The sequence below is a fragment of the Fusarium redolens genome (assembly GCF_020744475.1).
Source record: "Fusarium redolens strain MPI-CAGE-AT-0023 chromosome Unknown BKA55scaffold_40, whole genome shotgun sequence".
Classification (NCBI taxonomy): domain Eukaryota; kingdom Fungi; phylum Ascomycota; class Sordariomycetes; order Hypocreales; family Nectriaceae; genus Fusarium; species Fusarium redolens.
In genome coordinates this window covers 91,064-105,233 of record NW_025763703.1, presented here as the reverse complement: position 1 = coordinate 105,233, position 14,170 = coordinate 91,064, and the positions used below count along the sequence as shown (strand labels likewise).

The 14,170-nt window shown below is 38.3% G+C and overlaps 4 protein-coding genes across 4 annotated transcripts; 3 read left to right on the top strand and 1 right to left on the bottom strand.

Annotated features, from left to right (window-relative positions):
- Positions 1-1,244: 1,244 nt before the first annotated feature.
- Positions 1,245-2,502, top strand: BKA55DRAFT_668896 (uncharacterized protein; the record flags this gene model as incomplete). Its single annotated transcript, XM_046197921.1, has 4 exons — positions 1,245-1,510; positions 1,547-1,636; positions 1,721-2,339; positions 2,455-2,502. The coding sequence occupies exons 1-4, from the start codon at positions 1,302-1,304 to the stop codon at positions 2,500-2,502; spliced, it is 966 nt and encodes a 321-aa protein (XP_046040894.1). The 5' UTR covers positions 1,245-1,301.
- Positions 2,503-9,240: 6,738 nt separating this feature from the next.
- On the top strand, positions 9,241-10,179 carry BKA55DRAFT_587315 (uncharacterized protein). The gene is made up of 2 exons (XM_046194642.1): positions 9,241-9,739; positions 9,798-10,179. The coding sequence occupies exons 1-2, from the start codon at positions 9,549-9,551 to the stop codon at positions 9,940-9,942; spliced, it is 336 nt and encodes a 111-aa protein (XP_046040893.1). The 5' UTR covers positions 9,241-9,548; the 3' UTR covers positions 9,943-10,179.
- Positions 9,973-11,448, bottom strand: BKA55DRAFT_698653 (glycosyl hydrolase family 61-domain-containing protein; the record flags this gene model as incomplete). The annotated part of the gene is made up of 2 exons (XM_046200538.1): positions 9,973-10,070; positions 10,422-11,448. 2 exons carry the CDS (start codon positions 11,446-11,448, stop codon positions 9,973-9,975), a joined length of 1,125 nt encoding a protein of 374 aa, XP_046040892.1.
- Positions 11,449-13,088: 1,640 nt separating this feature from the next.
- On the top strand, positions 13,089-13,595 carry BKA55DRAFT_547285 (uncharacterized protein; the record flags this gene model as incomplete). The annotated part of the gene is made up of 2 exons (XM_046191006.1): positions 13,089-13,128; positions 13,255-13,595. The coding sequence occupies 2 exons, from the start codon at positions 13,089-13,091 to the stop codon at positions 13,593-13,595; spliced, it is 381 nt and encodes a 126-aa protein (XP_046040891.1).
- Between the last annotated feature and the right edge of the window lie 575 nt (positions 13,596-14,170).

The following is a 14,170-nucleotide window of genomic DNA, read 5'->3' as shown; positions in this document are numbered from 1 at the left end:
TGCTCTTAAACCAAACGCACTGCCAGAGCATAGCAGTCCCCTAGCCCAGAATGGCCTCGATTAGGCTATAAAATATTAAGTTATTTGCCTACGCGGCGCCAGGCACTTATCAGGTAGTAGTTATATAATTATATATAATTTCCTGAAATTACTCTATAAAATAACCCTATAATAAGTTCTGCTTATTATATATATTATTATATAAGTGCTAATAGTTATTATGCTTACTATTAACTTTAGTATAACTACCTCTATATATTCGGCAGCTTCTAGGCGCTTCTAAATAACACCTTGCCTCCTTATGCCCGCAGCCCCTATCTAGACTTCGTTTCGCTAAGCTCCTTTGCCTCTTATAAAACCCTAAGCCTTTTGTTTAGCGCCAGTCTATTAATGGTTACTTACTCGCTGCCTCCGTTTAACAGCATCACCTTCCTCCTCTGTATCCTCTGACCTCCGTTTCTAAGACGGCGCAAGGTCTGCTCTATTTAACGAGCTATCTTTAATCAGAGATTCTGGCTTAGAGAGTTTCTTAATATAGCTCAAGGGTATATTATAATCGGTCGGCATTATAGACGTTTCCAACTCACTGCTACTATCAGTTTTCTAAGCTTATAGGCGCAGTTTTTCCCTTAGCCCTGGTAGTATATAACCAGGGCGCATGTTCCTAGCGATTTCTAGGCCGTATATTCTATATCGCAAGGCCTGTCTAAAGGCAGCTACTTCTAGCGCTTAGTGCAGGCGTTTGATAAATATAGCGTTGCATAGGGAAGAGGGTTCTGGTATCAGTATCGGGGGCGCGGCGATAAGATAGGATCCTGCTAATTCTATAACATCTAAGAGAGTCTAGGAAGGTCAGCATTAATTGTATTAATAGACAGGAGCATCTTACCATATTATTAATGCGCTCGTATAGTATTGCTTTAGTCTGACGCTATGGCGCTGGATGTTAAGGATACGGGCGAGGCTTAGATATCGGCGAATAGCATGGTTAAGTCGTCGATATAATGCATCGCGCTAATAGAGAGCATGGCATCAGTATTACCTTTATGCTTGGTTAGTAATGGTAGACTTTTCTATTAGCTGTTTATTATGTTATTATCCCGTGTCCGTGAACTGACAAAGCGCCATCGGAACGGAAGTTTAATGATCCGCTTCGTGATCGGCGATCGGAACATTCCTCAGACCGGCTCCACCGCCTAGATATAGGAATCAAGATACAAGGTATCAGGTACGTCAATAAATTAACGCATATGAATTAATTTATTCGATGAGAGATCGAGCCACCCTGCAGAACACCAAAGATGGCATCAAGTCCATCAAGCAGTCAAGCCACTAATGAGGATCCACACGGTCCTCTAACATCTGCATGCCAAGCCACGATAACTCTTATACCGCAAAACGCTGAAGCGAAACTTGCATTCACCGAAGTTGTCGACTGGCTGCTCGACGTTTCCCAAGCAGACGACTCTCAGGCTGAAAAGAGAGTTCAAGCCAGCAACCATGTCTCCACGTCTTCCAGACAAATCCGCGATCAATAAGTCTACAGGCTCATGAAGCAGATCCAGACTGGTCACCTCTCTTCGTCGTCTCCAAGCTCTTCTGGGCGAGACATTAATACATCTGCTAGGTCTGGCACGTATATCTATACCGGCTGCTACTTCATAGACCTTTAGCACCTACCAGCTAACGAATTCTGAGGTTGGATCGCTGGTCGATGAAGCACAAAGACACATAACGATTTGATCTTATATCTTGACAACTCTGCCCTCCACGGCATTCGCCAACATCATGCTGCATTCCAAGTCCATAAGACAGGGAGGATTCTAGTACAAAAGATCTCAGATCGTGGTATCATAGAAGTCGATGGCGATATGCTAGGCCTAAGAGAGCTAAGGGTATTAAATAAGCATACCTCGTCTATCCGCCTCGGACAATTAAAGTACCAGATTGAGTATACGCGCTTCAGTGCTACACAAGAACATTCTGAAGCAATAAGTAAATACATAGGCAAGTTCTACAGACATACAAATCCACTTGATATATCCATAACGCCGACGCCAGCACTGGGCAACACTATCCAGATTAGTCAATGGACCCTTAGCAGCGCTGGGATGATAGGCATAGGCGGTTCAGGACGAGTCAGCGTAGGCATGAATAATAGGGGAGACATCATGGCTTTGAAGAGAATAAGTGTTGCAAGTAACAATGTTGCTATTCATAGGCGACAAAGAATACTCGAAACACTGACGCAATTAGCAGATGATGCCGACGAGGATCGCATCGTGCGACTCGTCGAGGTTATCACAGCTGATCCAAATGCCGCTAACAAATCTGCTGATGTGTGGTTTGTTTTGACGCCCTTTACGCCAAAGACGTTGGCTCAATACAAGGGTTCTTTTGCGTGAATCAGTTGCTTTTTTTTTTTTTAACTGAACCACGGCTAATCTTTCACAGCCCCAAATTAGCTCGGAGCATGACGCTATCTCTACTAGAGGCACTTAACTTTCTTCATTTGAACAAATAGATCTATAGTAATATCAAGCATATAAACATCAGCATCTAGAAATAGGACTCTAATTAAGCATCAATTATTCTTCTTAATACAGAAGATGCTATCCAAGCTCCTTGTGGCTTTGTTTCTATTACTCCTGGGATAACTGGTATAGTAGGCTGGCTGTCTTTAGAGCGCGAAATGGGCTAATTTACTATAATAATAGATATTTAGGCTGTAGGTATGGCCGCGATCTGGATGCTCTTGGGTAGGCACCTGTGGCAATACTGCGATAATCCTTGGCGGGATGGGGAACGATATGAGATCAAGCGGCCATTCTTTTATATATAATACGATGCCGCCAGAGAGATTATTATAAATTGCAAGGATAAATGTAAGTTAATGACTATTCTCTAGGCATCGCACTGACGCGATGCCGTGTAGCTCTTGGCATTGCTATTTTGCATATGATTTGGCATCTATATGCCCGTATGGAAGACTAGCGAAAGGCACGGCCTACCTGTTAAGAGGTTATTCAGATGTTACGTGCTGGTTCGGCGACTAGGGGCTTAGGTGTCTCTGGCCAAAAGCGAGCCCGTGAGCATGCGATATGAAAAAGATGTTCCCTTTTATAGCTTCTTAATGGCCGCAGGCAGAAAAGGAGCGTTGGAGGATTAGGACTTGCTGCTAAAAACGGCGTATAGGCGAACGATGCTAACCTTGATTAGACTATAATATATATACACATCCCTCGCCCTTCTTAACGCATGGCTACTGCTGTACGAGAACAACTTACGAGACTACACTATATTAGCCCGCCTAGTGCTGCTAAATTATATATAATAGGTACCTTGCTTTAGCAGGCGCAATACTAGGTCTTAATCCTATAGTAGCAACTATATAGCTGCAGAGAGCTACCTACATTTAAACCAAAGCCTGGCCCTCTAAACCTTATATAATTCCTCTATAATTCTAGTATTACTAGTTAAAACTCTTAAAGGAAGGGGGTAAAAACAACACTAAGGGTTAAGGAGGATTAATATATCTAATAGAGGAGGCATAGAATTAAAATAGGAGAGGATACTCTAGCACCTTAGACTTGATTAAAGATAGATATAAGACCTTAGGCCAGGTGCTAAAGGTATAGATTATTATAAGAACAGGAGTCTATTACTATAAGATCTAAGTGGTAAAAGCGAGCTACTATTGCTACTACTACTCTTATCTTACCTAAATATATAACTAAATACTAATTAGAAATCCAAGTTAATACCCTATTAAAATCAAATCTACCCTAGGCTAGTTAATTTTCAAAATTTAAGTCTACCTTATAAAGTAAGGTAAATTAAATTAATTATATAATAATTAATTTTAAACTAAAAGACTAGGTATCTATCTCCTTAAAGTAAGTAGTAATCTTTATTAGGTTAACTTACCTGCTATACTTAAACCATGTCTAAAATATAAAACACTATCTCTAAGGCATATTATAATTTTATTAATAGAGTTTAGTATTAAGTATAAATTACAATAGGGGCAAGTTATAATAGGCTAAATATATATTATATATAGCCTTATCTAATTAAATACTTAAACCTAAGCTACTATTAATCTAATAAGTTAAGCTCTTAAACTAAATAGTATTAGGCCTATATCCCTAACTAATAGATATTAATAAATATTATAAAAGTAAAAATACTAAGGAACCCTAAAAGCTAGAGTTAGATAAATCACAAGGGTTAGCATATTATAAGAGTCTCTATATTAATAGTTTATTTAATAAAGATATTAATTAGGTTTTAGTAATATAAAAGAGATAAAAAGGGCTTTACTCTATTACTTAGGCTTCCTTCCTTAAATAAAGTAAATTAGCAAGTATAGGTAAATTAACAGGTCTTTAAGGTCCTTCCTAACCTTAGCTATATATACCTAGATCTCCTCCTCTATCTAGCTAAGTATAGTTAAGAAGACCCTAGGTATATATAACTTTATGGCCTAAATCTGCTAAATAGCTTAATATCTGCCTATTTCCTTAAGTTTTAAATTCTTAGGCTAAGCGCTAATAGGTATCTTACTATCTTATATTAGTAATAACTAAATATTTAAAATAAGATAATAACTTACCTTATAAACCTCCTGCTATATATCTATAAATCCTGCCTTATCTATTTTCTTTTTCTAATTAATAGTACCCTTAAGAGACTTCCTAAACTTAGCTAAGCCTTTTAGTAGGATCTTAAGCTAGCTCTAGGCATTCTCGGCCTTGCTAGCAGTGCCGTTGTTAGAGAGCCAGTGCAGGTATGCTGCCTAGAACTTAATATACCTGCCTGATATAAGGTAGCAGAAGGCGCGCTAGAAGAGGTTATTATCATTACTAATACATCCCTCGAGCTCGCGCGTATAGATAAAGTTAAAGGGCTTAGTATATAGCTACTTAGCTTTAAAGTTATTAACCTTAAAGAAGCAGTTTAAAGAGGTCTTAATTTTATAGATTATTATATAGAGCTAGATAGAAGTAGGAAGAAGGTCTATTATTTTAGCTATATAGGACTAAGATCCGTTCTAATTACCTCTGCAGATAGATATTTACTATATTTATATTAGTAAGATAATTATACTAACTTTAATTAGGGAGATATACTTAGCAAAGTCTATAGCCTAGATACCAGTACTAGTGCCGAGGTTAAGGACATAATAGGGTTTATAAGGGATTAAAGCTAGGAAGAGCTTGCCGCCAAGTAATAGGCTATATAGGTAATATATAAGATCTATCTAGTCTTGTTCTTTATTATTATTTAGCTATTATACCTTAGCTAAATTTCTTCCTAATACCTATTATAGGGAATATATAAATAAATAAGTGCCTATATAAAAGGCATAGTAGTAATATCTATTCTAACTAGTATAAGTAACTAATAATAAACTAGAATTCTTATTAATATTTACCTTATATCTATATTACTAGAGTAAGTGCTAGTTAGAGAAGTTACTAAGGATAATAACTACTTAGTATATATACTTATAGTTTATAATACTTAATGCTAATAAGGTTTAATAATTATATAAGTTTTCTCTAATAAAATAATTAGCACTTAACTTAAAATTGCATATCTATAAACTTATAAGATAGTATAGGCAGAATTATTATTAGGAAGATTATCTTAAAGGGGAATATTAGCTAGTTAATAATTAGGGAAAATAATATAACTTATATCTGCCTCTAGAGGCTGCTTAGCCAGGGCCTCCTGTAGCGGCGGTATTAGGGATTTAGACTTCTATTACTTATCTGCATATATTATTAAGGCAGGCGGCTTAAGATAGAAATAAAGGGTGGCAGTAGTTAAAAGGGCAGTAAATAGGATTATTATATATTTAATAGCAGTAGGGCCTATAGGACGCTTTATAATGTAAGTTAATAAAAGTAAGATAGAAAGTACTTCTATTTTAAAAGGCATTCTACAGCTTTAAGAAGTACTCTTTAGCAACCTTAAGCTAGTATAGATAGGGGTTCCCCTCCTACTATACTTCTTTAGTGCTTATGCATATAATAGCCCGTTCTCGGGCCGCTCCTAGGGCAAATGGGGGCCAGAGCCGGGCCCCTGCCCCCCTGGAGCCAAAGCGTTCGTTAGGCATTAGGCCTATGCCGCCTGCTTTGTGTAGTATTAGCCAAGATATAAGAGCAATTTAATCCCTGCTGTTTGGGCGTACGGCAAAGTTGGCAATTCTGAATGGCTAGAGGTGGTTTCTCGAGCTTGGCAACGAGGCTTTTGTTGAACAGGTGCTGGGGTCTCACGTGCAAGCAGGGATACTTTAAGATTACAACCGAAATAGTAAAACCTCTAAGCGTGCACAAACCAGGATATATGTATTATTCGCAATCTTCGCAGCAATTATTGCAGTAGGGGATATAATACCTAAAATTTCTAAATTATATTTATTATAATTAAGTTTTCAGCATACCTTTTATAATATAAAAGATACCTCCTATTTGCAGTAATAAGTAATTAGTATTAGGCTTCTAGAAAATATATAGGCTAAATATTCTTATATTCCGACCTAGACCTAAATCCCCTAGAAAAACTAAAAAAGAAAGATATATAGGCTAAATAAAATGTTATTAGGTACTATTACTAGTACTAATTAATATAGTAAGATTTAATAGGAAATTATAATAACAGGAAGTATATAATCTAATTTATTATATTTAATTAACCTTATTATAGTAATATAAGTACTATAAGGTAAATAAAATATTAATACTTTAACTTTTAGCTACTAGTATATTAATAATTATAATAAAACTATCTATATCTATCTTAATAGTAATACTACTAAATAAATTTATTTATAAACTCTGCTAATTCTCTATTTATATTATATATTAATTCTATCTATGTTTTCCTTAGGAGCCTATATGCCGCTTAAACCTATTCCTAAAATGTATATATAATCCCTTATTTATAACTAAAGGTAGTTTATTAAGGACTAATAGAATATAAAAAAATAAATCTTAAATATCTAAATAATAAATAAAATTAAAGTAATATATTATATTAATCTAACCCCCCTTTTTAAGTTAATTTAAAAAATAATATATTTTTATAAAATAATAAGCTTATTAATAAAACTATCTGCTATTTTAATCCTATATTATAAAGCTAGATATATTAAACTTATTAAAGATTATTTTAGCTATATTTAGGAAAGTTAATAATATAAGGGCTTTAGTCTATAAGTTATTTATAGCCTATAATAAATTAAAGCCTTTATTATTTATTAAGTTATACTTAAATATTATATTAATTAGTAAGTTAAGATTATTATATAAAGTATATAACTACTTATTACTATCCTTTAATATAAAGGTATACTTTTATACCTAGTTTATATACTTATTAAGTTCTTTTAAATACTTAATAATATAGTTATAAGTAATCTTAAAGCTATCCTTAAAGAAAAAGTATTACTTTATAATAATACTAGTTATATTAATACCTTAATAATAGTAAATATAGCTATTATTATAATTAAGAGCCTAGAGGTTAAGAAAGTAATCCTTAGTAATCTTACCTTTATAAATTGCCTAGTCTAAGTAAGAGTTAAAGTCTAGAAAGATATTATTATCTAGGTTATTATAAGGAGTAAAGTTAAGGGGAATAGCTAAGGTAGTAGAGGCAAGGAGGGCAGAGAGGGTAATAATAATAAAATATATTTTATTAAAAGGCTTAATTTAATAAGTAAAAATAAATATAATTAAGTTATTTTATTTTATTAAGTAAGTAATTAATAATAATAATATTAATAAAAATTAGGATTTTTATTAAGACTTTAATAACTATTATATATATTTTTAAATTTATAAATAAATATAACTAAATTATTTTAATTTAAAGGATATTACTTATACCTCTAGTAATAATATAATAACTAAAGCCTAGAGACCTTATAATCTAACTATATAAGACTTATATAGCTATATCCTAGCCTATTAGAGAGCGGGGAGGATATTAAGAAGGGGCTTTAGCTATACTAGTTAGGCCAGGTTAATAGACAAGACATACACTTTAAGCAGACTAGGCTCTTCTAGGAATAGCCTATTAAGGCTTAACACTTTTGCGGCTTGACCCTGCTATTAACAGCCCGGTGGCTTGGCAGCATACCCCTTTAATACTTAATAGGGCTGTAGCATCGATGTGGCTCGGTATTGAAAACCTTAAAAATAGCGACTAATGTTCTAGATCTTAAGCCGTAATGCTTTCTTATAACGGGATTCAGATATATCTACATCAGCCCAAATAATTACATCACTATAAATTATTCTAGTTTAAGCTGCAAGATAATAGGAATTTAAAGTACTAAAAGCCTTATTAATAAGGCTAATTAGATAGCCTAGTATTTACTATACTGCTTAGTATTAGGTAGCTAATTCTTTATATTATAATATTTCTTTAACTTAACTGCTAGCCTTAGGGGTTCCTTTTCTTACTCTAAAGAGAGCTTTTTCTTATACTTATAATTCTTTTAATAATCTTATATACCTAGCTATCCCTATCTTAGGCATTAATATTAACTTTACCTATATCTAGAAATAGCTTAATAATAAATTTATATCCTTTTACTGCTGCTATATAAGCTATAATACTATAATTTATATAAATACTAAGGGAATTTATACTTATTTTATATCTTTAGCTCTTTTATATAATAAAGTAAGGCATTATGCTAGATATATATTTTTATAATTTTAGGGTTATTTTTTTATTTTTATATTTGTTTTTTTATATTGTATAGTCTTAAGAAATATAACTTAACTAATATTAAGATAGTTATTTAATCTTTTAATTTACTAAAGCACTTTAGTATAAGCTAGGTAGTTAATATAATTTATTTAATTAACTTAGCTTAATAAGTATTATATAGGATTTAGGTAAAAAATTATATAGCTATTTTACTATTTTATATCTCTAATTACTTAAAGCTAACTCTCCTTATATTTAATAATTTAATATTATTTAAGCAGGGCTATTTAACTAAACCTATAAGGATATAATTTAAGGAGTAGTATCAATTCTTATGTTATTGGCGTTCTACCGCGATAAAGGCTAATAGGGGAGATCTTGCTAATATACATAGTTAGGAAATTGCAATCAGAATGAAGAATAAGTGGGGGGTTAAGATGATCTTTCCCTTATTTAGAAGGACCTCGATGCGTGCACGGGCCAGATTCTGTCTAATTCGACACATTACAACGAGCTCTTGTTACAATAGGGGGGTGATTCGAACCATCCTCTTGTCGACTTGAGCTCTACGAAATCACCACTGCCATTGAATCCGAGAAACAAGCCAAGCAGTCAAGCTCCTATGCATCACTCGTCTCTACACCAGCACATCGTCGCCGCCTCTTCATCACTGCATCATTAGCAATCTACAGTCAATGGGTTGGCAATGGAGTCGTCAGCTACTATCTCTCTACCGTTCTAGCTACAGTAGGCATCACTAGCATCACAGACCAGACCCTGATCATAGGTTATCTCCAGATCTGGAGTTTTATTGCAGCATGCGCTGTGCCTTATGCGTTGAGCGACTAGGACAACGACTTCTTCTCATGATCTCTTGTGCGATTATGCTTATTAGCTTTATTCTGATTACAGCTATATCAGGAAGCTTTGCGCAGACTGGATCGCACTCAGTTGGAATTACCATGATTCCATTCGTGTTTCTCTTTAATGCTGGTTACGCTATTGCAGTGTAAGTCCACTCTGCTTGCCTACATCCTAAACCGTGTCACTAACGCAGTTCTCGGTAGAACCCCTCTTCAGGTTGCGTACCCTCTTGAGCTCTGGCCATTCCAGCTACGCAGTCGCGGTCTCTCTGTAGCGTGGAGGATCATGATCTTGGCACTCATTTTCAACGTGTTTGTGAACCCAATTGCTTTATCAGCCATTTGTTAGAAGTACTATATTATCTATGTGGCACTTCTCTTATCTTATGGCCTTGTAATCTTCTTTCTCTATCCCAAGACTCGTGGCCGTACGCTTGAGGAGATCTCTGTCATCTTTGGCGATGCGCCGGATGGTCTCTACTCAGATGAGCTGGATACGAAGCAGGTGGTTGAGGAAGCAGATGCCAAGTATCTAGGTTAAGATATCTACGGAGTATGACTAGCGTGGTGTTATTATTGTGGTTTACAAGCTATTATGAAACTAAGAGCGGCCCCCTTTCAACTTCCTTTAACCCATGCTCCCAATAATATGTCATGAATGATAATCAATGTAATTGAATAATGTCGGACTCGAGGTCACATATATATACAGCAGAATACTCAAAGATTCATCCCATTCAGGATAGGCAGGCTTTTGATCCTTGTAAAAACCTTTCATACACAACCTCGCTCAGCGGGCTGCTTAGTTCATGAGGTCGCGAGCGTGACGGCGAGCCTTCTTGCTGCTGCGCTTAGACTTGCAGCCAGTCTTGGTGGGTTTAGGGGCAGCAGGGGCAGAAGTCTGGACAGGAGTGGAAGGCTCCTGGGCGGCAGAGGAAGTCGCAACGGGAGCAGCAACGGAGGTACCAGCAACGGGAGCCTCAGTCTTAGAGGGAGTAGCGGGAGCGGCAGAGCCAGAGTCGGAGCCAGAGTCAGAACCGGAATCGTAGTCAGTGGTGGGAGTACCCTGGGACTTCTCAGCGAGCTTGCCCTGCGTGACCTCAACAGCACCCTTGATCAGAGCAGGGCCGGGGATAGGATAGCTGGTAGGGTTGCTGTAGATGTCGAACTTGATGCCCCTGTCGTCAGGCTTGTACAGCTCAGTTCCAAGAATACCCTCGGGCTGCTCAGTGCCGGAACCCTTGATCTCGAGGTTGAAGCACTGAGGGTAGTTCTGGGCACCGTCCTCCTGGAAACCACCATGGAGAGCAATGATCTCATGACGGAGGACATAGGCACCGGCCTTGATGTTCTCAGGTATCTGAACGAGCCAGCCGTTGTCGTTGGCAATGAGCTCGTCAGAGCCGTAGGTACCGGGGTTATCGGCCTTGACGAGACCAACCTCGTCGATCTTAAAGAACTTGAGGGTCTCCTTGTCGACGGTCTCACAGCCGGCAGAACCGCAAGAGGCCAACATATCAATGACAGGTCCCTTGTGGCTCTCGGGCCAGTTGGTCCACTTGATGTAGATCTGGTCACCGGCCTTGACCTTGGCGTGGCCCTTGGCGTTCTTAGCACCGCGGTGGCAGATGATGTCTGCAGAGCTGAAGGCATCAGGGGCGACATAACCGTTGTCGGTAGCGGTGGTTGACCAGGCGATGAGGGTCTTGGGGGTCGAGTAGTAGGGAGCAGTGGGGGCATCGTAGCCTTCGTAGACAGTGCCAGCAACGTTGATCTGGGAAACGTGACCGTGGGCAGCAACGCCTATGGCACCGGCAACGGCGGCGAGAAGAGTCTTTGAGGTAAAAGAAGGCATTATATAAGAAAGGTGGTTTGTTTGGTTTATAAAGAGTGGTAATATCCGACTGGCGGTTTAAGTGAATAAATGAATAAAATAACTTCTATTAAAGAACCGTGAAAGAATGTGCAAGGAGCAAAAAGTGAATAAAATGAACTGCTGAATGAGCCTGAGTGGAGAAAGAGAGTGCTTCGAGGGAGAAAGAAGACGGTTTATATTAATGTTTGGAGACTTAGGCTGCCGGGCAAATAGCCCCATGGCTAAACGGAACGGTCCTGTCCTGGATAGATTGATGTAGGGGTGTCTTGCTCGGGTCGATATGCCATCAGGGATAAGGCTGGTGAGGGTGGTGAAGGTTTGCATGGTGTTGGTCAAGGCGGTTTCAGCCCCTGTGGCAATATGGATATAATTGATCGAGATATGAGCAGACCATGCACATGTTAAAGTGTTTTTAATAGTAATTAAGTTTAGAGTAGCATTTTACTGACAGTATATTAGAGGCTAGTATCTAGGTCTTCACGATAGTTTATAGAGGCCTAGGGTAAGATTGATTATTGTCAAGAAATGAATATACGGTCATTTCAGTTGAAAACTGCCAACGCCATCCCAAGCGAAGTGAAATGCCTTTCTTGCTAGCGAGCTGTGCTGGCCATCTCGGCCAACGAACCTCTGTGCCTGAAACCGCGGGGAGACAACAAGATGAAAAAATACAAGCGTTCTTTGTTCCTGCTTTAGCGCTGCAGGGATCATGTCACTGGTGTTTATTTTTCTGCAAGTCCCCATCTCAAGTCCCTTGCAGGCCCAAGCTTTGGGTCAATCATCCTGAGACGATGGCTCCTTACGTCGCTTTTAAGATATCTAGAGTCTAGACGAATAAAGATGAACCTATTAACCGCTGGACAGATTAAATCAACGGATGAATTATCCGAACATAGACAAAAGACCGAGATTCTCAGGTGGCGTCAATCAATTCCGTCTTGACAGGTCAGCTGTGCGTTGCATGCCGTCTTCTTGGGCCGATTGAACCGATCGTGGTGAAACCGTAAGAGCTTCACAATGACGCTAACCCCAAACAGTTCATCCACCCGAGAGTGATAAACTTTAGGGAAATAGTGTGTTTTTATGCTTTTCTAGTGTCGGAAAACCTTCAACTACGACTCTCAACAAGTGCCATAGAATCGAGTGACAGCCCATGAGATAGCGGTGTAAAATGGTGCCATGTGAACAGTTTTTCAACAAAGTGGTATTGTAAATCTCGGATTAGTATTCGCATTCTCTCTTTTTCGCTAACAGACTTTTGTTTTTTTGCCGTCTAAAAGTCCAAGCTTTTGGCGACTTTCTCGCTTAATTTCCCGAATTCCCCTTTAAGCACTAGGCAACCTTTAATTAAAATTTCCCAAGACGAAAGAAAAAGACAAACCAAACAAGTTTGCAGGTGTTGTTCTCCCCAGGGAAAAGATATGCTTACGGCGGCACAACTTGAGACACAGGGGCCGAATGTGCAGGGGTCTAGCGGGATCCTGAAACCTGACAACCTGGGCGGCCTGGGATAGGAACAAAGTGGAGATGACAGTGACAGTTAGGGGCGCTTGAAGCCGAGTCTACAGCTTACGGTATATCAGCTATTCTATGTTTTTGGTCTTGATAGTATAGGCGCTATGGCTTTATCCGGGTGTGTGAATTTTGCTCTGGCTTATAGTAAGTTTGCAGCTGGCATTTGAGATAAAGACTAATAAGAATGGATAGGCATGTATACCACGCAAGACACCGTCAAGAACCCAATTCGGTTATTTCAACTGCCAAACATACTAACAGGTAATACAGCTATAACTATTATTATCCAATGCATTCTCACGTGGTTCGTTAAGATGGGACTTGTCAGTTATGACCTTTCGAAACGGTCTGTCCAGCCGATTGGCTTTATTCGAGAACCATTATGTCAGTGGCTTCCATGGCTATTCTTTCTCCCACCAGCCTCTGATCCAGGCGACTCAGAAGTAGAGGAGAAAGAGCCTCAACCGGAATCTAAGGTCCCTCCTGTACTTACGATAATCGTGCAAGGGGCGCTAAGGGGCTTTATACTCGCTGTCTTGGGCTTCTTTATTCTCTGGCCCCTAAGCGTGGCGGTTTTAACGACTGTTAGAGAACGCGATAGTGGGGATTAGAGATATCAAGATCGGTAGATACCACAAGTTTTCAAGGCTATTCTTAGTGGCGTTCGGGGGTTACTCACGACACCGTTAATGGCCCTGTTCTGGTTGATCAAGGCGGATTGGGAGGGTAATGATGAGAGGATGAATGCATGGACTTCAAGACAGAGTCGGTACATGGCGGAAGTATAGACGTGCATTCCTATGAAAGGGGCGGCGATAGATTGACGGATTCGTGATATTGGATGGGAATATCATATACTACTAACTACTTAATTATGCCGGAGCAGGGTCAATTAACACATTTGCTGCTACTTATCACATTCACTTTAACCCTTTAAGCACGCTCAGTGAATATTCAGTCAGGAAGTCGCCAGTGGATATTTGCAGGGGTACTTTCACTTTAAACATGCTTTCATTGGCTCGCGAAGGAGCAGCAGGGATGCCGGACACTTTAAACAGCCTCTGATTGGTTGCTATTAGGCAGGGGAGACAACCCGATTTACCAGCGGCTTACCCTATACAAGTTTGGTGATGGGTCTTTTTGGCCGATACAGATCGCTTTAAATGAGTAAAATGCAATTCATTGA

Bases quoted from the DNA above. Each gene is read 5' to 3' on its own strand.
- BKA55DRAFT_587315 (XM_046194642.1), top strand. From the start codon at position 9,549: ATGCGCTGTGCCTTATGCGTTGAGCGACTAGGACAACGACTTCTTCTC. The intron at 9,740-9,797 runs GTAAGTCCACTC...AGTTCTCGGTAG, and splicing joins GCTGGTTACGCTATTGCAGT to AACCCCTCTTCAGGTTGCGT.